General features: G+C 38.1%; 1 protein-coding gene across 1 annotated transcript in view; it reads left to right on the forward strand.

Moving 5' to 3' along the window:
• Nucleotides 1-26,745, forward strand: part of LOC150105113 (disheveled-associated activator of morphogenesis 2-like) — a 575,640-nt gene that overhangs the window by 212,431 nt on the left and 336,464 nt on the right. Inside the window, exons 10-11 of the mRNA XM_090396160.1 lie at nt 6,888-7,005; nt 24,990-25,125. Of these exons, the coding sequence (XP_090252286.1) occupies nt 6,888-7,005; nt 24,990-25,125 (254 nt within the window). The remainder of the gene's footprint in view (nt 1-6,887; nt 7,006-24,989; nt 25,126-26,745) is intronic.

Below are 26,745 nucleotides of genomic sequence, written 5' to 3' on the forward strand. Positions count from 1 at the left end.
TTTTCACTACTACACCTACTGCAGAAGATACAAAGGGGGGGAGGGCATTAAATCCTTTGTTAAAGAGGATGGAATGTTGAAATCCCAGCCAAATTTGAACCTATCTGAAACATTAGTCTTAGTTTTCAGTACTAACAAAAAAACAAAATAAAAATACATTATGAACGCAATCTGCAGGCATAGGTTTCCGTGGTTTAGCTGTTCAAAAGAAAGTTTTCTGTATTGTGACCACATCTTTATTTATTTATTTATTAATAAATATGTGGTCACAATACCGAAATCTTTCTTTTGAACAATCTATAGACCTCCAGATACTCACAATTTCCTCCAAAAAGTAGAAACCTGGATAAACGGTGTCGTCACTTGCCCAGAAGACTGCCTTATTCTAATAGGAGATGACATTATCAGTATACTAGATCTTACTTCTGTAATCACAAATGCCTCCCTAGATATACTTTGTTGGGATAACATTAACATGACTATAAGCTCCCCAGCAAGAAAGGATATACTGAGAGACACAGAATCATACGTTGATTACATCAGCATAAAAGTTCCCACAAATTCATACACATTGTCAGTAAAAACAATCAAAATATCGGATCATTACCCAATACCTATCACTTTTCACACAATACAAGCCACAGTACTCTATAAAGCAAAACAGACTCAACCATCATAGTAAAAAAAAAAAAAAAATAGACAATCTCAAAAAAATCACATACAGATTGGAACAATCTACTTAATTTGGATGATTTATATGAAATATATATCCAATAATTTGTATGAAATCTTTGTCCTCCATTTCACAGAAATATACAAAAAAAATCAACATAATGTTTTAAAACACGATTTTTTTTATTATTATTATTATTATTATTATTATTAAAACAAGACCTCATGGAGTCAAAGACTCATCTAGGAGGTCCTTTTATCTTACACACACATCTCATCATACCGTGTCTTAAACACATTCAAACTACTTGCAGACACCACGCTCTCAGGCAGGGCATTCCAATCACTCACAACTCTGCACGAAAAAAACCTGCCTCTCACTCCCTTTCTCACACCCTCCTTATACAGTTTCCAGGGATGACCTCTGGTTCTCCCCTGATCTCCCACTATTCTCTGTAGAACTTCTCCACCATTGATCCTATAACAACCCCTTACCAACTTGTAGGTCTCTATCATATCTCCCCTCATCCTTCTCTCCACGAGACTCTGCAAATTACATCTTTTCAATCTTTCCTCATACTCAACATTCCAGAGGTCAGAAACTACCTTAGTCATTCGCCTTTGGACCCTTTCCAACATCTCTTCATCCTTCTGAAAACCCGGTGACCAAATCTGGGCACAATAGTCCAAGTGCGGCCTAATCAAAGCCTTATACATTGGAACAAGTATCTCCCTACTTCTACATGTCAGTGTCCTCCGCATCATTCCCAGAAGTCTTTGTGTTGTCTTCACAATTTTGGCAATGTGTCCCCTAAATTTTAGATCCTTATCCACTATCACCCCCAGATCTCTTATTTCCTCTACTTCCAACAATATATTCTCACCAAGCATAAATTCTGCATCCCATCTTTGTTTTCCAAATTTTAAAACCTTACATTTTGCAACATTGAACTCGCATCCCCATTTGCTTACCCAATCACTCAATTTATTCAAGTCTTCTTGCAAGGCCACAACATCTTCACTACTCTTTATGGTTCGTCCCAACTTTGCATCATCTGCAAACAACTGAATATCTCCATCCAAATCTTCACCAATATCATTAATATATAAGTTAAATAGTAATGGCCCTAAAACAGACCCCTGAGGCACTCCACTAGTGACTTTCCTTTTCCTGGATATTGCACCCCCATACACAACTTGTTGATACCTATCAGATAGCCAGTCTCCAATCCAATGCACTAATCTAATATCCAACCCCATCTGCTCTAGTTTGACTGTCAACTTATCATGAGGTACTCTATCAAAAGCTTTTGCGAAATCCAAGTATATTACTGTGTATCCTTCTCCTCTGTCCAAGGAAGCAGTCACTTTATTGTAATAAGTAAGTAGATTACTAAAACATGACCTCCCTTTAGCAAATCCATGCTGTCCATCAAAAATTATACCATTGTTGTCAACCCAACTCTGGATCCTAGTTCTCACAAGCTTCTCCAACAACTTAACCACAACACCTGACACACAGATAGGCCTATAGTTTGATGCTTGAGTTCGATCACCTCCTTTATGAAGTGGCACAATCTTGCCCTCCTTCCACTCTTTAGGAACTTGACCAAGTGCAAGACTCGTATTAAAAAAATATGTCAAGGCAGGTGTCAACTCTCTAGCACACTCCTTCAGAATACGTGGTGATATATTATCAAGTCCCACAGCCTTATTTACATCTAGTTTACTCAACTCCCCAAACACCTCTTGCTCACTTACAGTCAGTCTCTCCTCCCCATCATCAACTGCTCTTAATCTCTCCATGAAGTCACATTCACAAGATTGAAAGATCTTTATGAATTGCTCATTAAGTATCTCCACAACACATTCTGCAACAGCTGTCTTTATACCATTTCCTCCAATCAATGTCATCCTTCCATAATCATTCTTTCTTTTGCTGGCTACATATCGAAAGAACTCCCTAGGATTCTTTTTGGCTTCATTAGCTAACTGCTGTTCATACCTCTCTTTAGCTACTCTCACCAACCAAGTCACCCTCCTTGCCTGGTCTTTGTAGACCTCATGAAATTGGTTACTTCCACTTCTCTTATGCTGTCTCCACAATGCCTTTTTTTTCTGTATTGCATGCTTAATCTCTTTATTCATCCATCTCACACCTACCTTATTTAACCTTCTCACCCATGGTATACATTTAGACATTGCATCTACTAAATAGTTTTTGAAAATCCCCCAAGCTGCATTGATCTCTTTTCCAGCTAACTCCTCATTCCATGCTACATCTGCAAGCTGTCTCCTGAGCTCTTCATAATCACCCCCCTTGTAGTTCCACATATACCCTTTTTTTACAGGGGTCCTTGCACTGCTGGCAACCACCCAGGTAATCACCTCATGGTCACTTTCACCAATTGGTGGATGATTTGACACCTCATTTATAATTACATCCTCCGATGAGATGACCAAATCCAAGACCCTTAATCCTCGTGTGCCCTCTGTTACATACTGTCTGAGGTAGTTATCCCTCAAAAACTCAAGAAACTCATTTTCTTTACTTCCAGTCGCTATCTCTTCATTCCAGTCTATATTGCCATAATTAAAATCACCCATAATGATCACTCTTTTCTTATTTGCTTGGCTTATTTGACTATACATTTCACTATCACCACCATCCACATTACCAGGTCTATAACAACATCCCACCAAGTATTTGATTTTATTCACCTCTATCTCACACCATACTGCCTCAAAACCACTGGCCCTATTTCCCTCTTGCATCTCTACCTTGTATGGACATAACTCTTTCTCTATCATCAATAGCACTCCCCCTCCCTTTTTATCCCTTCTATCCTCACGAAACACATCATACCTTTCCATCTCTATTCCTGTCAGGATGTCGTCCTCATCTAACCATGTCTCACTTATTCCGACAATCTCTGGGTGCACAGACGCAATTAGTGCAACCCTTTCATCCGCCTTGTTTCTTATGCTTCTAGCATTGGTATATAAACACAACAACTCATTTCTGGATCTACAGCTAGTTCCACTGATACCATTCACTCGATGTGCTCTCTCCATGCTGGACTGGGGCCATTTCTCTTTCTGCTTCTTCATTTTAGAACCCTTTGCAACAACATCTGTTTCCTCTTGATCCCTGGTCATCCCATTACTTTCCTGCCTACACATGCTCTCACCTCCTCTTGGAGCATCCACCTTTCTCATGCTGTGTATCCCTGTCCACCCTGGGCCTCCCCGTTTCCCTGCTCCTCATGCACACCCATTCTCTCATTTTCTATACTCATACCACTCACCTCTCCATTGATTTCCACTTCTTCAATCTCTCCCGTCTTACTCTCCTGCTCTTCCACATCACTCCCCTCTCGATCTGATTCATTTTCTCTATTCACTTCTCTACCTTCCAGCAGCAGTCTCTCCAAGCGACTCACACCATAACCACTCAAATGCAGTCCATCACTCCCATACAGCTCACTTCGTCCCTCAAACTCATTCCACACATTAACAAACTGTACTCCCATCTCCTCACACATTTCAGCCAGAATACCATTCATAATCCTTGCTCTCCGCCTCATTTCACCACAATCATACCTAGGCAACACACTGACCACCCTTCCTGTCACACTATTCTCTTTTATCTTTCCAAGCAGTCTCTTGACATTCATTTTGACATGCTCTTTGTTCTCTCTCAAATCATTTGTACCAATTAATACAATTAACTCTTTTGCTCGCTCCCGCCTCATATCCAATGCCTCAATCACTCTACTTATTTTACCACCTGGAAAACATACCTTGTGCATTTTATCCTCTAGCACACCTTTAATAATGGAGTCGCCATACAACGCCACTCGCTCATCTTTCGTTAACTCTTTCATGCCATCATGATTTATTGTAATAGTTTTGACCTGAATTCTCTTAATTTCATTCCGCATCCATTTCATTTCTTGCCTCATCCAATCTAATTCACTTTCCGAACCTCGCGACACATTCTCTCTATCATTAAATCTTTCTAACTTTCTAACTCTCGACCCCCTCTTCTCACATTCCCTCTCATTCATCCTTCTTTGTTTCCGTACTTTCGGTCTAACATACGTCCAACTTTCACTATCATTCTTCTCACTTTCACTCTCATTTATCTTTCTTTGTTTCCGTACTTTCGGACTAACATGCGTCCAACTTTCGCTATCATTCTTCTCACTTTTACTGTCATTCATCTTTCTTTGTTTCAGTACTTTCGGTCCAACATGCGTCGAACTTTCGCCATCATTTATTCTTTCGATTTTTTTTACTTGCGATTTCTGCATTACGCAAGTTCTACTTTCATTCGTTCTCTCAATTTCGTTTCTTTCCACCTCACTTTCGTCCCTTTTAACATCCGTTACGGTTGTCAAATCGCTCTTTTTCTTTTTTCCTGATTTTTTAACATTTTTTCGCTTCTCCTGCTCACTATCCTTTTCTTTCAAACGTGCAATCGCTTTTTAAAGCAGATGTAAACCTATGGGGAAACAACAACATAGTAATCAGTGTTGTCCTCAAAAACAATCTTTATAAGCGATTAAAAAATCATCCAGTGATACCTAAATACAAACACTATATAAACATACAAGAAACCAACTAACTGCTAAAATATCATCACCAAAACAAATTACTACTTCCAGCAATTTTCTGTAGACAGTGGCAATATAAAACCCACATGGTCAACTCAATGAATTACTTAAAGAAAACATAAAACATTCCTTCAAGACTTCATTGCCAACAATTCTGGCCAAGATGTGAAACCACAATGCCTGGCAGAATCCTTCAACCAAAACTTTTTAAACAGCATTGCACTGTTCAAGAGTGACATCACTCTAATCATCATCATCATTGCCCATGGGTTCAATGCCCGTTGGTGTCCAATGCATTCACTCTTTCTTTGCCATTCTTTGCTACTTCTTTCGATGTCCCCTGCCAGATGAATGAAATCCTGGAAACTCTTTCCCCACCACTCTTTCACATCATCTACCCACTCTCACCTTGGCCGTCCTCTTCTATTTATACAGACCTTTGTGCCAAGCATCAAGGTTTTGATTTTTCTACTGTTATCCAATCTGTATATATGTCCAAAAAACTTTACTTTCCTTTGAATTATTTTCTGTATTAGATTTTCTTTGCAGTTTACTTTGTGATACAGTTCTTTATTTGTTACCTTTTGTACCCATACAGTTTGAAGAATCTTTTGAAAGCCAATATTTATCTCACAGAGTCTTTGACCTTTACCAATGACTCACAATCATAGAGATCACTTGTGAATATGCATATTTACATCAATCTCAGCTTTATGGAAAGGGCAATTCTTTTACTTTTCCATATCTTATCCATTACATGTAGTTTACTTTAGCTTTTGTTATCTGGGATCTTTTTTTTTTTTACAGTCTAAATCTCAGTGAAAGATCACTGATTGACACAGGGCAGACATCTAGAAGTTTGAAATCAGAATCAGACAAAAAGAGGATATTGGAGCACATTGTAACATTAAATGGGATAAGATCTCTGTCTTACATAGAGGACAACTTCACTGCACACAACATGAAATAATTTACTATGGGCATCCATTCACACAACACACTCAATTGAACCCAAGGAATGATCCTGTGTGATATTTGGAAATCACTCATTAGATCTTTTTGCACATCAGACTTTAACTTTTCAGCAAACTATTGTGCACACATCACTGAACAATAGCTAACCCATGCTAGCTTCCATTCTCCATGTGTTTTCTCTAATTTCTCTACATGTTTCTGTATTTTATTAATGTTATGGTTCATGTTAGACTTTTATTGTAATTTTTGTTTTTTTTTTTGTTTATCCTAACCTAGAAGAAACCACAAGTATATCTAGTGAAACTAGTCAGTTTCATTTATTTGTATTAACAGCCAAATAAATCCAACCTTTTGAAATACTTTGAAGCAAATGTGATTTCTTTTCAGATTATAGTCGTCTTCTAATTTCAGATAATTTTTGCTCTTCATTAAAATTATTTCTTTGTAAATGTATGCAAATTTGAAGAGTTAATTGATTTGAAATTTAACAGGCTGTTTTTGAATGGGATCAATAATAAAAAGAAATTTTAAGTTCTTTGTTTTTGTTGTAAAATAATAATTGTATTATTTGTTAGAACAAAGAAAATAAAGCATTCTGATATATTTTGTATATATATGCAGGTCCATGTTAACACTAAAAGTGCTCACAACATGTTTGAAGTCCTTCAAAAGAAAACAAGTCATACTCCTGCCTATCCACATTTTTTATCTCTCCTTCATCATTGTCTTCTCCTCCCATGTAAGTATTTTTTTTAATTCCTTTTTAACTTTATTCCAGTTTAATTTTGTGTGAAAGAGAAAAGGAATTTGTACAGAATAACATGTTGGGTTGATGAAAAGTCATATTTAGTGATATAATTTCATTTTATAATATTAGCAACTCCCCTCAATGAGATAGGAGGATGTACTACAAAAATTCACAAATTGCAGATGAGGTATAAACTGGAATAAGTGAGACATAGTTGGATGAGGATGACATCCTGACAGGAATAAAGAGGGAACAGTGTGATATTTTCATGAAGATAGAAAAGGTAAAAAAAGGACATAGAGTGCTGTTAATGATAGAAAAGGGGTTATGCACATGAAAAGAGAGACATGCGAGGTGAAAAGTTGCAGTGATTTTGAGGCGGTATGGTGTGAGATAGAGCTGAATAGAATGAAATACTAAGTCACATGTTGCTATAGGCCTGGTAACATGAAACGAATAAGCAAATTAGCCAAAAAAATAGGACAAGGTTGATCATTATGGGTGATTTTAATTATGGAAATAAAAATTGGGATGTTGATGATGATATAGCATCTGGACATAAATAAAAAGAAAATTCTGAACTTTTGGACAGACAGCTACCTCAGGTAGTATGTAACAGAGGGTACATGAGGATTAAGGTTCTTGGATTTGATTATCTCATCAGAGGATGTCATTATAATGAGATGCTAAATGTCCCTCCAGTAAGTGAGAGTGACATGATGTGATTACCTGCATGGTTGCCTGACAGGAGTCCTCAAATTGTTGGCTGTGACAGAAGTCCTACAATATGAAAAGCACTGGACACAGTTTGAAGCTGTCACATGGGATGAGAAGTTGGGTTGAAATTATAAAGGTGTTGCTTAAGTGAGACAATATTATATGAATAGTAATAACGAGTTCCATGAGGAGTACAAAGAACAGGCAAGAAGGATGACTTAGTTGGTAAAGTAGCAAAGGTGCAGTATGAGCAGCAAGTCAACTGATGAAGCCTCCTCTCCCCTCCGAAAAAAAACAAAAAACTAGGGAATTCTTTCGATATGTAGCCAGCAGAAAAAAGAATGATAATAAAAAGATTCACTAGGGTATTTTATCCTTTTGAATGTGATTTGTCATTGAGAGTTTCTCTTTGGTCTGAATGCAGCTTGTTCTCCCAGTTTTTTTTTTTTCCACTGTTTTTTTTCAGCCTCATTTTAAGTATGCTTACATAAATCTTACCTGGAACACTTAGCAGAAATATTCCTGTGTAATTTTCACATTCAGCAGCTTTATTTTCCCATTTACAGATAGGAACTATGCACTACTCCAATTTCAACAGCACTACTCCAGTCATTTGGAATTTGACCTTCTGACCAGGCCCTCTGAATTATACTGTGCAGCCACTGAAAAACTTTTATAAAGTTTTTTTAAACTATTTGAGCATTTTTGGTTGAATATCATCTACTCTTGCTTCCTTTTTACATTTCAAGTTTTTGATGGCTTTTTCTACCTCAATTTCTCTTGAATATTTTCTGCTACTGTTCTATCCCTGCTTGTTTTGTTTAAAAGTCTTTCAAAGTATAGCAATCCCTCTATTAATGCACCTAATGCATTCTTTAAAATGAGCATATTAATTGAAAATGCACTAATCAAATATAATAACCTATGGTAAAAAGTATAATTCGTTCCTCAAATTTCTTTTGTGACATTTAATTTTTTTATAAAAGAATTAAGGTATGTCTCAGGGCCTAGTTAAAGGAAAACCATGAAGCTGAGAGACAATAAAATATTCCTTTCTTTTAGGGTTACACGGTGATCAGCATTCATTTTAAAAATTTTATGGAAATTACAACCGTGTTAAAAAACTTTTTTATTATCCCAACGTTTCGATCTTCACATCAAGATCATCATCTGGAGCGTACATAAGTATACAGAACAAGCTGAGTTACATCATTAACTGTAAGCTAGAGAAACAATGATTTGATCACATGTTATTCTACTGGCGTGACTTCTGGTGAATAAAAATAAATAAAATAAAATAAATAAATAAATAAAAAAGTAAAATAAAATAAAAATTTTTATTTTATTTTATTTTACTTTTTTATTTATTTTTTTATTTTTTATTTTTTTTTATTCACCAGAGGTCACGCCAGTAGAATAACATGTGATCAAATCATTGTTTCTCTAGCTTACAGTTAATGATGTAACTCAGCTTGTTCTGTATACTTATGTATGCTCCAGATGATGATCTTGATGTGAAGATCAAAACGTCGGGATAATAAAAAAGTTTTTTAACACGGTTGTAAATTCCATAAAATTTTTAAAATGAACAATAAAACATATTCAGAATATAAAATTATTATTCTACTTCTTAACAAAGACTTGAGCTACATTGTTTGGCAGGTATTCTGTTTCTTTTTTTCATACAACTGACAGTATGGCCCTATTGCCTTTTCTACTCTTCGGCAAATCTAACCATTGCTGCTTAAAAACTTCAGTTGTACAAAAAATATTTTCAAATTGTTTCTGTGAAATCTCTTTTGTCTGACTGTCCATAGTTAAATTTTCTTCATATTCTTTGGTATCTTCCCATGCATCTAAATTTATCAGGTCAAAATCACTGAATTCCTCAGAATGAGATTTAATTAATTCTTGGACATTATCATTGTCAATCTCCTCAAAACTTAGTTCATGCCTGATGTGGGAAATTTCCTCAACAACATTATCCATTTCATTTGAAAAGTCTCTAAAATCATTTGCACAATGTGAAAGAATGTGCTTCCAAACGGCTCGCATATTGCTCTAGTAGTAATTTCATTCCAAGATTAATGAATATTTTCAACAGCAGATTTAACATTACATTTCTTAAAGAATTTTACTAATGTCATAGAATTCTCTCCAGATATTGATTCTATTGCTTGTTTAAATGTTCCTCTGGGATGTATATGCTTTAAAGGTTGTGATAATCCCCTGGTCCATAGGTTGTATGAGAGAAGTTGTATTTATTATTATTATTATTATTATTCAGGCTTCCATGGAATCAAGAGCCTCATCGCAGGAAGTCCATCCTAGGAAACACAAAGTCTATCATGCCACTCCTTGAACTCATTGAATGTTCTTGCTCTCACCACTCTATCAGGCAATGCATTCCACGTTCCATCACCCTCCATGCAAAGAAACCACTCCTCATCCTCTTGCTCACATCTTCCATACTTTCCAGCCAGGGATGGCCCCTTGTCATCGCTCTTTCCCTCTGCTGCACCAAGTGAAAGAGCTCCCCAGTATCCACCCTGCAATTGCATCTTAACAGTTTAAAAGTCTTGATCATATCATCTCTTTCTTCTATTCACCAAACTCTGCTGTCCACATTCTCTCAGCCGATCCTCATAATTAACATTGTACAGTCCTGAAACCATGGTTTTTATCTGCACTCTTTTGCAGTTAACTTATCCCCTTCAAATCCTGAGGAGGAACCAAATTTGAGAACAGTAGTCTAAGTGTGGTCTGATCAGGGTCTTATACAATGGAATGATAACTCTTCTATCCCCACAGGTCAGCATCCTTCTCAGTATTGCAGAAATCCTCTGGGTTACCTTCACCACCTTTGCAGTATGCCTCCTGAATTTCAGTTTTCTGTTGATCATCATCTTGAGATCTCTTGTCTCCCCTACTTCCTCCAGTACAGCTCCTCCAATCGAGTATGCAACCTCCCATCGATGTATCAGAAACTTCAAAACTACATTTTGCTGCATTAAACTGATACCCCATTCATTTGCCCATCTGTCTGGTTTATTCAAATCCTCTTGTAGGGCTGCCGTATCTGTACTATTACTAATAACCCCCTCCCAGCTTCACATCATCTGCAAACAACTGAATAACTCCCTCCCCCTGCAGTCCATTGACAATGTCATTGATATAAAGGTTAAACAATACAGGTCCCAGTTCCAAGCCCTGTGGGACCTCACTTGTAACCTTCTGCCTCCTTGATATTGCCCCACCATACACAACTCTCTGATACCCATCATACAGCTAATCCTGAATCCAGTTGACTACCGACATCTAAACCCACGTGCTGCAACTTAAATATCAGCTTATCATGTGGCACCCTGTCAAATTCCTTTGCAAAATCCAAAAAAAATGGCAGTGTGCCTTTCCTTCATCAATTGCTCTGGTCACTTTATTATAAAAGGCAATCATATTACTTTAAGGTAATGTTGATTCTCACAGATAACATTACCCTCATCTGCCCAACGCTGTATATAGTTCATCTTTAATTTCTTCAAAACCATATCTATAATTAAACACTTCCAGTCTGCTACCGCCTTTATGCAATGGCACCATCTTACCTTCCTTCCATTCCCTGGGCACTTTTCCCATAGCCAGACTTTCATTGAAAAGCCAGGTCATAGGAGCTGTCAGTTCTTTAGCACATTCTTTCAAAACTCGTGGTGAAATACCATTAAGTCCCACTGCTTTACTGACATCCAGAGTACTCAATATTTGGAACATACTCTCTCCTCTTGCACCTCTAAACCCTGAACCTGCCTATCCCTCTAGTATTAAAACTTTATTATTTTTTTTTTATTATTATTTGACACCTCCAAGGAGTCCATAGATTCATCGAGGGAGGGCACCTGCTCTACAACTCGTGTCTCTACCTGTCTCCACCAACTCAAACCAACTAACTGCAACTACACCAATGCTATTTACTGCCGATCACCAACACTAGTATTTCCACTGACAATCACAAACATCCATGCCCACGAGATTCAAACCCACAGCCTTTTGGCACGAGAGCGGATATGCTAACCACTCGGTCAACCCGGCTGACCAGCCGAGTGGTTAGGATACTTACTTCCAGGATGAAATACTCCAATAAAGTGTTTATTGAACAACTCCACTAAGTCCTCTGCACAATCACTCTATTCCCATTTTTATCCTGCAATGTCATTCTTCCACAAAGCTAAAAAATTCCTTAGGATTTTCTTTGGATCTTAGAGCCAATCTCTTCTCATATTTCAGTTTTGCCTACCTTACCATACTAGTCACTCTCCTGGCCTGAGTCTTATATTCTTCATGCATCTGCTCTCCAGCTCTCTGCTTATATCTCTTTTTCACTTGCACTTCCTCTTTGATATTGTTTGTCATCCACTTTACACCAAATTGTGTCTGCTTCACTCATGGAATACAGCTTACTATTGCTGCTAACAAATATTCCTTCACCATTCCCCAAGCACTAATGATATCATGGCCTCCAATTCTGCCCTCCATGGAACTGCCCCAAGTTGATATCTAAGACAATTATGCCTTATAATTCCACATGTGTTCTCTTTTCTTTGATACTCCTGCATGTCTATTCTTCCTCAATGTCAAAACCATAGGTTGCTGTCACTGTCTCCAACTGGGTGGGGTGGGAGATGTCATCTTAGTTATTATCAGCTCTTCTGATCTTCTTCTTCTTCTTCTGCAGCTTTTCCCACTTAAGTAGGGTCGCTGTTTGTGGTGAGTCTCCTCCACAACTTCCTGTCTTGGGCTGTAGCCACATCCAAGTCCTTCATCCTCAAGTCCTCCTCCACCATCTCCCTCCATCTCTCCTTTGGCCGTCCACACTTCCTCTTCCCCTGCACATCCATCTGCATGACCTTTCTTCCCACATACTCTTCCTCCCTCCTCATCACATGACCAAACCATCTCAACCTTGCCTCCTGTCTTTGCTCCCAAGTTCGTGACTTTCACCGTTCCCGTTATATAGTCATTTCTCAGATGATCCTTTCTGGTCACACTGCACATCCACCTAAACATTCTCATCTTCGCTACCTCCATCCTGCTGATGTTATTTTTCCTCAGGGCCACAGTTTCCAAAGCATACGCCATAGCTGGTCTCACTACTGTCCTGTGGATTTTGCCTTTTAGTTTGATCGGCACCCTCTTATCACATGGCACTCCAGCCATCTCTCTCTCTCTCTCTCCAGTTCCTCCATCCTCCTTGTATCCTGCATCCCACTTCCTTCTCAGTGTCACCATCCTCTTTCGTTGTTGAACCTAAGTTTCTAAAGTCACTGACCTTCCTAATGACATTTCCTTCCAGCTCCAGATCTGTCTCCTGGCTGCCATCCACTTTGCAACACATATACTCGGTCTTACTTCTGCTCAGTCTCATACCTCTCTCTTCCAGTACTTTCCTCCAACTGTCCAGTTTGACTGCCACTTCTTCTCTTGATTCTGCAGACAGCCCGATGTCATCTGCATACAACATAGTCCAAGGCGCATCTTCTCTCACTTCCTCCGTCACCGCCTCCATCATAATATTAAACAGGAACTGACTTAATGCTGATCCTTGATGCAAGCCAACTGTCACTGGAAAACTTTCTGTCTCTCCCAGGCAGGTTTGAACTCTTGTCTTCACATTTCTGTACATCTCCTGCACCAACCTGATATATTTCTCCAGTATCTTCTTCTCCCTCAAACACCTCCAGACTTCTTGCCTTGGCACTCTATCATATTCTTTCTCCAGATCAATAAATACCAGATGTAGCTCCCGTTGCTTCTCTCGACACTTTTCCATTATCTGTTGTACCCCAAAGATAACATCTGTCATTGATCGACCAGGCATGAAGCCAAATTGCTCTTTTTGCAATCTCCACCTCCTTCCTCATTCTTCCATCAAGAACCCTCTCTAGGATTTTCATTGTGTGTGACATCAACTTTATTCCTCTGTAATTCTTACAGTCTTGTGCATCCCCTTTACTCTTGTAGATGGGAACAAGAGTACTTTTCCTCCATTCCTCGGGTATATTTTCCTGTTGACAAACTTTTATTAACAGGTCCCACAGCAGATCAATTCCTTCTTTCCCCAGTGCCTTCCATGCCTCCACTGGGATCCTGTCAGGGCCCACTGATTTTCCATTCTTACTCCTCGTTATGGCTTCCTTCGCTTCCACTCTACTAATGTTCTGCACCATCCCCTCATAATGCTCCCCATCTTCTCTGTGAGTCCTTGCATTTTCTTCATTCAAAGGCCCTTCAAAGTATATTCTCCATCTGTTTCTTATATCCACATCTCTCCTTAATACCCTTCCTCCAGAGTCTTTGATCTGCCTCACATGTACGATGTCCTTTGATGCCTTATTTCTACATTTTGCCAATTGATAAATCTTTCTCTGTCCTTCTTTTTTTTCTAATTGATCATAAAGGTCTTGATATACCATGGCCTTCACCTTTGCAACAACTCTCTTGGCTTCTCACTTTTTCTCTCTGTATTCCTCTCTATCCTCTTCCACTCTTGATTCGTCCCACTTCTGCTTTGCCTTCCTCTTAGCCTCTGCTTCTTGTACATGATTATTCCACCACCAACCCTCATTCTGCTCTCTAATCTTTCCGGATGTTTCACCAAGCACCTCAATTGCACAGCTTAGAATTACTTTTGAATTATGTCTCCACCAGTCTTGTACACTTTCTAATCCATCTGAAATCCTCTCTAACACCTTCTCCCTAAAACAGTTCCTCACACTATCTTCTTTTAAGCGAAATCACTTAATTTTCTTCCTCCCATGGCTTCCAAAGGTTCTTATCTTCAACTTTATTTCAAAGTCTGCACACAGCAGCCAATGTTGCTGAGCCATTTGATCTGTTGGGAGTACTTTACAATTTGTTACTTCCTTAAGATATTTTCTTCTAGTCAAAATGTAGTCAATCTCTGAACTACTGTTGTCACTTCTAAATGTTATCAAATGCTCTTCCCTCTTACAGAAGGAAGAGTTCGCAATTGCCAGATGAAACGCTACTGCAAAGTCCAAAATCCTCTCTCCTTCCCGGTTCATTATTTCCACTCCATGGCCACCATGTACCCTTTACAGTCCCTGTTCTGTCTCCCTATGTGTCCATTCAAGTCTCCTCCGACAATCACCATCTCATTTTCTTCCAGTTCCCTCATTTCTTCATCTAGCACATTCCAGAATTCATCTTTCTCTTCTGCTGTACAGCCAACTTGTGGGGCGTATACACATAAAATGACCAGTTCTTTTTCTCCTAGACCCAGTTTCATTTGCATGATCCTGTTGTTCCTCCTACCCACTTCCAGTACTTCAGCCTTCATTCTGCCACACACACACACCACAATTCTGACACCATTTCTTCCCTCTTTATTCGCTCCAGAGTAGAACAATTTATACCCATCTCCTAGTTCCTTCGCCTTTTCTCCCTTCCACCTTGTCTCCTGCATGCATAAAATGTCCAACTTCCTCTTCCTCATCATGTCTGCCACCTCTCTTCCCCTTTCAGTCATGCTTCCAACATTCAACGTTCCCACTCGCAACATTTTCTCCACTTGCTGGGCTCGCTTGTTTATCTGCAACCGCCCTTGATGTGGTAGCCCTCGTCCACTTCTCGCAGCTGTAGAGTGATGTGGCTGCGCATCACTTATGGGTACATTCTAGCCCTTGTATGACTTTCTTTTCGACTCATTCAATCATATCTAGAGCTGGCAGTGAAGTTTTATGACCATATACCCTTCCTGACATCAACCCTTGCCATTTATATGGGCTTGGGACCGGCACCTCTTGGGACTAGTTTGCCCCATTCGGTGGCTGCAATAGATGAAATGACATAGCAAGATAGGAAAGATTCACCCCTAGCCCTCGATTACTCTAATAGCATTGGGGGTAAGGAGCAAGAAGAGAAGAAAGAAGCAAAGAAAGAAGGATAGAGGACCAGTCTACAGATAATATAACAGATGTATATTACATGAAGTAAGGCATGGTCCAGCATCAGGTACCTTGGGTTTGCCATGCCCATACTCACTAAAGTGAGCCCTTTAGGTAATTATCAGCTCTTCTGATGCTATGACCAAATCCAAAACTCTTGAACCTCTTGTTTCCTCTATTATATGTTGCCTAAGACATTTGTCCCTCAAGAATTCTAGAAATTCCATTCCCTTATTACTGCATGCATTTTCATGCAGTAATAAGGGAATATTGCTGTAGTTAAAATCTCCCATAACAATCATTCTTCTTGCTCTTGCCAAGCTCAACTTCCTAAACATCTCATGCTCCCCACCCTCTGTACTCCTTGGCTTGTAGCAACACCCCACTACATATCTGTCTTGCCCACCTCTACCTCACACCATATGCTTTCAAACCATTAGTGTCACTGCCTTTCAAAGCCTCCACTCTTAAAGGACATATGTCATCACTTATAAGCAGTACTCCACCACTATGTTTTCCCCTCCTATCCTGCCAAAAAACCCACTACTTCTATTTCTGTTATTATATCATCTTCTGTCAACCACGTCTCAGTGATCCCAATAATATTTGGCCAGGCTGACGCTATCAGCACCACCAATTCCTCTCCTTTATTTCGCATACTCCTGGCATTAGTATAAAGCATAAAACTGTCACTGCTTCTATAGTTATCATTATCCCTGCAGACCACACTGGACTGAGTGTTACCTGATGTCATCCCCCTCCCCTTGACACAAGCACCCATTCCCACAAGAGTCCACCCCTACTACCATCCACCCTAGAAACTCTAGTTTCCCTGCATTGACACACCGACTCGTTAAGAAAACAGCAATCTCTCCAGATGTCTATGTCCTCCCTCATTCAAATACAGGCAGTCTTTCGCATACAGATCCTTTTTGTCCTCAAATGCCTGCATCCACATATTTCAATCCTCTCTTCTGACACATTCTGGCTATTATGCTATTCATTATTACTGATCATACCTGGGTAACACACACTACCTTTCGTATCTTTTGTACAACCTCAAGTATGAATCTCAGATCTCTCGCCACTCGATCTACACTGTGTCTCAAGTAATTCGTGCCCACCATCACAATCATTTCATCCACCCTTTCACCCCACTTAATTGCCTTAGCCACACTTTCTATCGTTTCTCCAGGCAACTCCTATGGCATCCCATCTTGCACACCACGAATCATCGAATCTCCATACATCACACCTCTTACCACTCTGTTCCTTGATTGCTCACTTGCATCCCTCATTCTCTCTCCTCTAACCATTTCCCCTACTTATCTGCTGTCCTGTCATCATCATTCTATCCCTGGTTCCAGCACTCCCTCACGTTCTTCTCACTTCCTCTTTCTGACTGTTTCCATTCTCTCCTCTTCTATCATTCCCATATTTCTCTCTCACTCCCCCTCTGATTCTCCTTGCATTCATCTCTTCCATTTGTCTACTCTCATCTCATTCCAAGACATTCCATCTCCTCTTTTAACTCATCTGTCTCTCTCTCTCTCTCTCTCTCTCTGCAAGTTAGTCACTCTTCACTTTAATGTTTTCATACAGTGAACCAAAAGATGTAGAATGACCAGGTGCATTGTCTAAAATAAGCAGAGCTTTAAAGTCAAGATTATTTCATTTGCAAAAATTCTTAACTGTTTGATGAAAATAACTTGTGAACCATCTTTTGAATAAAGCTTTAGTAATCCATGCTTTCTTGTTAGACTTCCAAATAATTGGAGAGAAGCTTGATTAATACCTTTCAGGACCCTAGGAATTTGTGCCTTATAAGCTACCATAGGTTTTAACTTTAGATCACTTTTGGCATTGCCACCTAATAGAAGTGTCATTCTGTCCTTTGCAACTTTTATAACCAGGCTAAGATTTCTCTGATTTGGTCAGAAAAGTCTTGGAAGGCATTCACTTCCAAAAAATGCCAGTTTTATCGACAACATTAAATATTTGTTGGTCACAATAGCTACCTTCTTCCACAATTTTCTTCAAAATCTCTGGACAGTCCCCCCCCCCCCTCCTTATCTGCACTTGCAGCTTCGCCTGTGATTTGAACATTATGTAGGCTATTTCTCTTTTTGAAATGTTCAAACCACTCAGCATTGTCATGGAATTTTCTTTTCCATCATTGATAGCCCTTTCTTTCCAGGTCGCAAACAGACTTAATGCTTTTGATTTAATAAGGTCAGTGCTTAGCAGGATCCATTTTTTGGATCCTGCTAACAATCTTCGATCCATGTAGACAGAAGTCTCTCTAATTCAGTCATTATAATACTTTGATTTCGAGTGGTCTGCATGCATGATGAACTTGAAGCAGCCTTACCTTTGTCTTTGTATCCAGCAGCTTTGCTTAAAATTGCTCTTATAGTTGATTCACCCATTTTGTGTTCTTGTCCAATCTTTCCTCTGGACTCCCCTTGTTCATTTTCCTTCATTATTTCAAGTTTTACTTAAAATTAGATTACTTTTTGAATCTTTTTCACACTTCCACTTTTTTGCTCATTAATTCTTTTAAGCTTGTCATAATCTTCAACCTTATAATTCCCCATATATCCTTTCCTCACAGAAGTCTGCATATTGCTTGCAACAACCCAGGTGATCACTTCATGATATATTTTAAAAAACTTGAGAAATCTAAAAATTATAATCAAATACAAGAGTATACAATTTAAAATACTGGAAAAATAAAAAAATAGTGAAAACAAAATGTAAAAATGATACTAATGAAAGGGAGAAAAAGTATTTATGAGGAGAAAGACTGTTTCAGTGTGCCATCTTTGGCCTGTCTTTGTAGAAGGATGTCTTGATCACCATTCCTCTTGTCTACATCAGTGCCATGTGAAACACAGTTTATGCAATATGCACATAACAGTTCCTTCAGAACAGACACACTCCACTGCACAGTCATAAAACAAGAAAATACTGATAGTATTCAATAGTATCATGAAATATTTACGAAAACAAAATCACTTATATGTATACTCCATATCTTTCCACAAAACACTCTCTTCTTGGACTCATATTTCTTGCTTAATTCTCTTGCTAACATAGAATCACTATTTTTTTTTGTGATTAGACAGAAAAAGTAATGATTTTCTGAAGGATTAGGGGAATTGCTGCAGCAGCACTTCATGAGTACAGTTGCCTAAAAACTTTGCAAAAAGGCACAATGACACAAAATGCAGTGTGATGCATGGTTTGTCATTTTGAAGAGACTGTGTAATCAGGAAGAAGGCATAAATTGGAAATTCTGCAAATGACTGAAGGTGTTGTACCTGTAGTTGTTGAGCAGTCAAATGAGAATGCTGTAGGTTCATGCAGCACTTGTGCCATAGCAAGATACTTTAGGTTTGCCATGCACAATGGTATTGAGAACCTTGCACTACTATCAATATAAATTCAGCCACAGCCAAGAGTTGCAAATGGGAGATTCCAGCATCAGTGAAATATTTGTGTTTATATTTCTGGCATGCATGGAGGTGGATAAGCATTGACCTTGAAACATCCTATTGAGTGATTAAGTGCATTTTCATGTTTAAGGAACAGCAAACACTCAAAACTGCCACATCTCAGCTCGGCTGCAGGAATCTCTAAATGCATTTCAACAAGCTCACTTGTATTGACTACAGGTCACAGTATGGATAGGATTTACATCCAAATTCATTATTAGGCTGTTTTTCCTTTGAAGAAATCCATTAAACTGGACTTGTGAACAGCATGGTCATGGTTGTGCATTATCGGAACTTTTTGAGCAGTTTCATCATCCTGCAACTGCAGCAAGAGAGTGCCTGAACACAACAATGTTCACTTCCCAACATAGGAAGTGAAATTCAACAATAATTGCATCAGCATTTCATAGAGTAATCAGTTGTCCATTTTCTATGAAATGGCCACCGTATTCACCAGACCTTAATCCCTGTGACTTTTGCATTTGAGGTTACTTCAAAAACATGGTGTATTGGGAAAACATCACCTGTCAGATTAGAAATACAAAATTGCTTATCATTTTTGAAACCTTTCAACAGATTAGTTGCATTTTGCTGTAGAAAGTTTTGTATAGTGTATCAGCTATTGGTCCTGCACAAAGGCTAACACATTAAACATTATCTTCATTGATCATCTTGATCTGTTTGTAGTATGCCAGCTCTATATGGTTTTTTTATCACATTATTTTATGACATCAGCAAAATAAACATCATTAAATAACTATTTTTGATATTGAATCATTTCAAATCTTTTGCCAGCCTGGTTGGCCGAGTGGTTAGCATATCCGCTCTCCACCCAAAAGGCTGCGGGTTCGAATCCCGCCACAGGCATGGATGTTTGTGATTGTCTGTGATACTAGTAGTGGTGGTAGATGGTGTTGGTGTAGATGATGAAGGTAGTTGCGGTTGGTGAAGACGAAGACTATAATAAATGTAGTTTAATCCTTTATCCAAGTGTGAGCAAACAAAGTTTGCACCTGAAAGTGTCTTCAGGACTGGGGTAAGGTAGTACAATACTGGGCAACTCGTTGCAAAGGTAGAGCAAGCTAACATCACTCCTATCTCAGTATCTCCCATAATGCAAAACACATCTCCTTGCGGATATGTATAATGTTATGCATTAAGGGAAGGGCCACTACCCAGACTAGTTTCGAGCTTTATTGAGGTCTCTTCAGTGGGAGCCAGGCCCAAGTGGAGATACCAGGCAGAAGCATTAGCAAGTTCATCTCTACCTATAGGAGGTGCCAAGTGAAAAATAAACTTTAACATCTTTCTCTAAATCCAGAGTAATTTAATAAAAAGGTGGCACACCGTTTGGCACCTCCTATAGGTAGAGATGACATTGCTAATGCTTCTGCCTGGTATCTCCACTTGGACCTGGCTCCCACTGAAGAGACCTCAATAAAGGTCGAAACTAGTCTGGGTAGTGGCCCTTCCCTTAATGCATAACATTATACATATACGCAAGGAGATGTGTTTTGCATTATGGGAGATACTGAGATAGGAGTGATATTAGCTTGCTCCACCTTTGCAACTAGTTTCCCAGTGTTGTACCACCTTACCCCAGTCCTGAAGACACTTTCAGGTGCAAACTTTGTTAGCTCACACTTGGATAAAGGATTGAACTAAATTTATTAAAGACAAAGAGTTGTAGAGTAGGTGCTCTCCCTCGATGAGTCTTTGGACTCCCTGGAGGTGTTATATAATAATAATAACAACAACACCTGGTTCACATTAATGTTATTGTTTCTGATTGCAGTGCCATATTTCCCTGTCAGTCATTATTGGAGAAATTTTTTCTTTCTTTTAAGATTACGCAGTGGTCAGCATTCATTGTTTTATTATTATTATTAATATATGACACCTCCAGGGAGGCCAAAGACTCATCGAGGGATGGTACCTACTCTACAACTTTCTGCATCCATGCCCACAGCAGGATTCAAACCTGCAGCCTCTTGACTGGAGAGCAGATATGCTAACCACTCAGCCAGCCAGGCTGGTCGAGTGGTTAGCATTGTGAGGAATTTATGGAGACAAAATCACACACCTGTTGAAATAAGTAATTTACTTATAATTTATGAAAATAACACTCGGCATTTTAACCTCTGTATGGTGGTCATCATCGAGAAAACATGCATATGCACAGGACACGAACCACATGTGTCCTGTGCAAATAAAATAATAAGAATTAAGAATTAATAAAAAAATTATACATAAATATCAATTAATTAACAAAAAAAAATAAAAATGTTTATACATATAAGTATAATAACATACAGATGATAAAAAAAATCTAAATAAATAAAAATAAAGTTTTATAACAGAACTACATCAACACATCTTTATAGTCCTCTTATATTAACATGTTGTGTTGGGGTTCTCGCATTGTGTTCTGTATATTATAGGTTGCAGATGGATCCTCCAGATTCTTGGAATTACCAATCCATTATTCTTGTTTAGATATGGATGATGTTTTAGCATCTCACAAGCTTCCTTGAATTTTCTTTCACTCAGAAAGGACTTAGTGCCTTTCCAGTTGATTCTGTGCCATAGAATCAACTGGAAAGGCACTAAGCCATAGTGGAGGAATTTAATATGGTGTTTATGTTTGTCTTTACTTATTGGAATGGTGTGCCCTGTTTCCAGTATGTAGGGCAGGGTGCAGGTGCACTGACCCTACTTTTGTAAATCCCTGGGTGGGCAAGGCATAGAAGAGGATCTTTGGATGAGCTGAGTATATACTTTTTAATTTTGCAGGAAGTTTGAAAGTTACCTTAATGTTGTATTTATGTAGTGTTCTATCTATTTTTTCTGATATTTCCCTAATGCATGCCATTCTTTAATCTTTTTTTCTCTTTATAGTATTATTGTGGAAGATCTTGTGAACTGTTTTTTTTTTCTTCTTATTGTTGTTATTTTAGCCATTTTTTATAAACATTTGGCTAACAATTTCATATTCCTTCAGCACCTGCTCATTGGAGCAAATTATTAGGCCTCTATGTTTGAGAGTGCTGATGACCCCTAGTTTTTGTGTTGGATGGTGGTATGAATTTTTCTCTATGTATTGGCCTATGTATGTGTGTGTGTAAGTTATTATTATTATTATTATTTGACACCTCCAGGGAGTCCAAAGACTCATTGATGGAGAATGTGCCAACAGCATCGAATGATTTGTTCCCTTCCAACTACTAACCGTGCTCAAGCTTGCTTAACTTTTTGAGTGAGCCATTAGTAGCAGAGGCTCTATCAATCGACCTGTGAATGAAAGGCAGCCTGAGGGAAGAAGACGTGTTACAAATGTGTCTAGAAAAGGAAGAGTTATTGTTTTCATTCTCAATGGTAAATTGAATACATTTGTGTTGTTTGTTCAGGTAGCTTAGGAATGTATTTAATGTTTCATGGCTGTGGGACCAAATGGTAAAAATATTCAGCAATCCTAAAGCCCAGACTCTGGGTTTTTGGCTTGTTAAATCTAGAGCTTGTTGCTCAAAGTCTTCTATGTAAAAGTTAACTATGGGGGGGGGAGCAATGGTGAGCCCATGATTGTACCTTCATTTTGGCAAGTAGAAATTATTTTGCAACACAAACTATCTAGAGCGATATTTATTATTATTATTCTGTGACGCTTCCAAGGAGTCCAAAGACTCATTGAGGGAGGGCATCAGCTCTCCATCTCCATCACTTCCATCCATCTTTATCATCTACACCAATGCCATCTACTTCCCCCCACTACTAGTTTTTTTTTTTTTTTTTCTGTAAACTGCATGTGTCCTGAAGGCCAATTTGTGTGTATGCAGGATGAAAACCCATATAAAGATTCCTCCTGTCATGACGAGAATGGAACTTAGGCCTTTTCCATTTGAAGGGGACAACAGGCCTTTGTTCTTCCAATTGCACTATGGAGGTGCAGATAAATATATGCATAATGGATATATCCACTCTATATATATAAAAAGATAAGCCGAAATTTGACCAATTTTTATGTCATGTTTTTATGTCACATTTTTTGTCTCTTCATTGTTTTGAGCCGGGTTAAGCTGATAAGCCGAAATTTGAAACATTTTTATGTCTCGTTTTTTTGTCTTTTCATTGTTTTGAGCCGCCTTAAGCTGATAAGCCAAAATTCGAAACGTTTCATGACCAACAATGTGTTTGCCTTCATGAGACAACAATTTGTTGGACGTTTCAAAACAATGGAGAACCGACTTATCAGTCTGGAACTCGGGGGGTGGGGACCAGGGGTCTCTTCCCCCTAGTATATATATATATATCTATATATCCATTCAAATGCAAAACATCCACCATATATAAATCCTTTCTTCCATCAATCTACCCACTTACTCATTTGCGATCATAGCTCTCCTTCTCAGCTCACCACTATCATACCATGGCAAAAGACTTACAACTTTTACTTTCTCACTCATGTTTTTCTCATAACTAGCAACTCTTTCATGTCGTTTTGCATACAACACTTGTCACCTGCTAAATCATTTGTACCAGCTGAAATAAAGATATCTTTCACTCTCTGCATCCTTACAGCATCACTAACATCCTTAATCTTAGCACCAGGAAAACATGATTTAGTCCCACACTCTCCTCAAGTACTCCTCTTATCAGTGATTCACTATACAAAATCTAATCCTTAATCTCACACTTTTGCCCTTTCATATTCTCCTTTCTCTCCCCTTGCATCTCTTCCTTTTTTCACTTCTGTGTCATACTATCCAGCATTCTCCAACCACTCAATCTCACATTTTTTTCTGTGAAAAACTACACATAAGTGCACCATCTTTTCAATTACCATGTAGTCGTTTTCTACATTTTTCACAGTTTCATTTGTACTTATGCCACTTATAACACCAATCTTGCCATTCAAGTGTCAATCATTCCATCTTCTTCTCATTGCTGTTATTCTTTGTCTCTCTTTGCACATCTCACATTTGCTCATGAAACACAACACTTATATATATATATATATATATATATAGTGACTAAAATGTTTCATTCTGGAATAATTAAGTAATAAATATTATAGATTTTTATTTTTTTAAATAGCCAACTGAAACTTAAAAAAATTCGAAGTTTATCAGAGAGGTCATGAGAATATAATCCTTGGTACTGAAGTTGCCTTGGCTTACATCATAGAACTAATAGTTCTCTGATGATAATCAGCAGTTTGAAACAGCCGTCAGGCCAGTTAAATCTTAATTGAAAGCAGTAATAAAAGGTATATATACAGTCTCCTGGGCATAGTCCATGTCTTTTAAGTAGTGCAAACCCAGGCAACTCAGATGCTGAAGATTATTATCTCTTAAGTGCTCTGTAAACATCAAGTTTACAGAGCACTTAAGATCTTTTTAAGTTTCACTTTCTTTGGCTATAAAAAATTATTGTTCTATAATATCTTCAGTACTCTTTAAAAATTATATACAAACATATACTTGATTTGATTTACTCCTTAATGGTTCGATTACTTCTTAATGGTATATACAATCTGAAGTTTAGTTCTGAAGATGCTGTTTACACTACAAAAATACTGACTTTAATGAAGTTTTTATTATGAATCAATATTTCAATTTTTTTAAGTAAGTTTTTTTTTTAATATATTTAAAATTATTCCACTGATTACTAAAATTCTTGATATATTTCTGGAATAATTTATTTTTGTTTGATTATTATTATCTATTGAGTATTTGTTTTATTTATCAAAAAATCTTTGAAGTTTCATGATTCTAACTTGTAAACTTCATGTGCTCTCTTTAAGTGGATTATGGTGCCTGTCCTCAACACTGGTTGTTATTTGATCGTATCGTCCAGCAGATAATTCTTCAAGGAGAACATGGAGACAATCCAGACGTTGCCACATTGCCCAGTATAAATGTCAAAGAAGTTGTTCATCTGTAAGCATAGACTACTTGAATTACCTGACTTTTATATAGACAGTCCCTGATTTATGTAATGGTTACATTCCACAAACTTGATGTAACTTGAATTTTATGTGAGTTGGATTTAACACCCTCACCCATTAATCACACCTGCGTTTATGTTACATTTATTCAGTAGTACATTAACACATTTGAAAGGTTATTTCTGTTAGTTTCATTCACAGAATTCACATATAAATTAGATTTCAATATTATTATTATTAATATTATGTGATACCACCTCCAGGGAGTCCAAAGACTCATCGAGGGAAGGCACCTACTCTCTATCTCCACCACTCAATCCACCAACTATACAACGAACCACAACTCATCTACACCAACAGCATCTACCACCCACCACCACCACTAGTATTTTCACAGACAATTACAAACATCCATGCCCATAGTGGGATTCGAACCTGTGGCCTTTTGGCTAGAGAGCAGATATGTAAACACTCGGCCAACCAGGCAGGCAAAAATTATTATTATTATTAACTGTCAATTTTCACAGAAAGACAATGTATGGTATAATATTAATTAAAAAAATTTAATTAATACTTCCTATATTTTGGTAATGTTACATTACCATCTTCAGGGAACATAAAAATAATGATATGTGCACTCAAGCACTAACACTGAACAAACATGCTGAATGCAATCTTCCCATATTTGGGAAGTCTCAGGCATCCAAATTTGTTGAGGTTTAGGGATTTTTTTAGAGCTGAGGCTGATTCCAGGAATAATTTCTCATATTTATACTTGCTGTGGTGTAGTAAAGTGGCTTTCTTCCAGCATATTTTGTGGTGGGTCTAAAGCATGGTCAGCAAGTCCTGAGTAGCTGTATTGGTGGAAATGAATATAATCCTTATGTTCAGATATCCTGATATTAGCTGTCCTGCATGTTTGGCCGTAGTAAAACAGTTTGCAACTACAAGGGACCTGGTATACTCCAGGTAAGTCTAGGGGAAAGTGGCTGGTCCTTGGGGGAGCAGATAAGAGATGCCAATTTTCTATATGGTTTGTAACAAGTTGTCAAGTCATATTTTTGTTAGCTTTTCAGAAGTACCTGGAATATAAGGAATGGTGATAGATTTAGAGTAGTCCCTTGTATGGAGGGGGAAGGGGAGTTGAGGTTAATTGGTTTTAATATTTTATGGGGGTTGTAGCCATTGGCGCTACAAAGGTGTTAAGAATATGGTTAAGTTCAGTAGTAAGGGCATCGGTATCTGAACTGATTAATTTTGCCCTGTTATATAGGGTTTTTATAATCTCATATTGTTGGGAGAGAAGGGTTGTGTGATTGCTGGTGAATGTATCTACCTGTATGTGTAGGTTTTCTGTAAACAGAGAAAGCCAAGGATCCATCAGGCTGGAGTGTAATCCGAGTCTAGGAAAGGGAGATTGTTATTTTCTTTTTCCAAGGTAAAATGGATCCTTAGGTATTGATTGTTTAAGTGTGATAAGAAGTTGTGGAGTGCGGCCAAATAGTGAACACATCATCTACATAGCGTAGCCAAACAGTAGGTTTAAGTGGAGCTGAGTTTAAGGCTTCAAAGGCCTTCATAAAGAGGTGGAGAAAGTGTAGCATCCATGGCT

Source organism: Typopeltis vanoorti, chromosome 7 (assembly GCF_054136105.1).
Source record: "Typopeltis vanoorti isolate ZY-2024b chromosome 7, IOZ_Tvanoo_1.0, whole genome shotgun sequence".
NCBI lineage: Eukaryota > Metazoa > Arthropoda > Arachnida > Uropygi > Thelyphonidae > Typopeltis > Typopeltis vanoorti.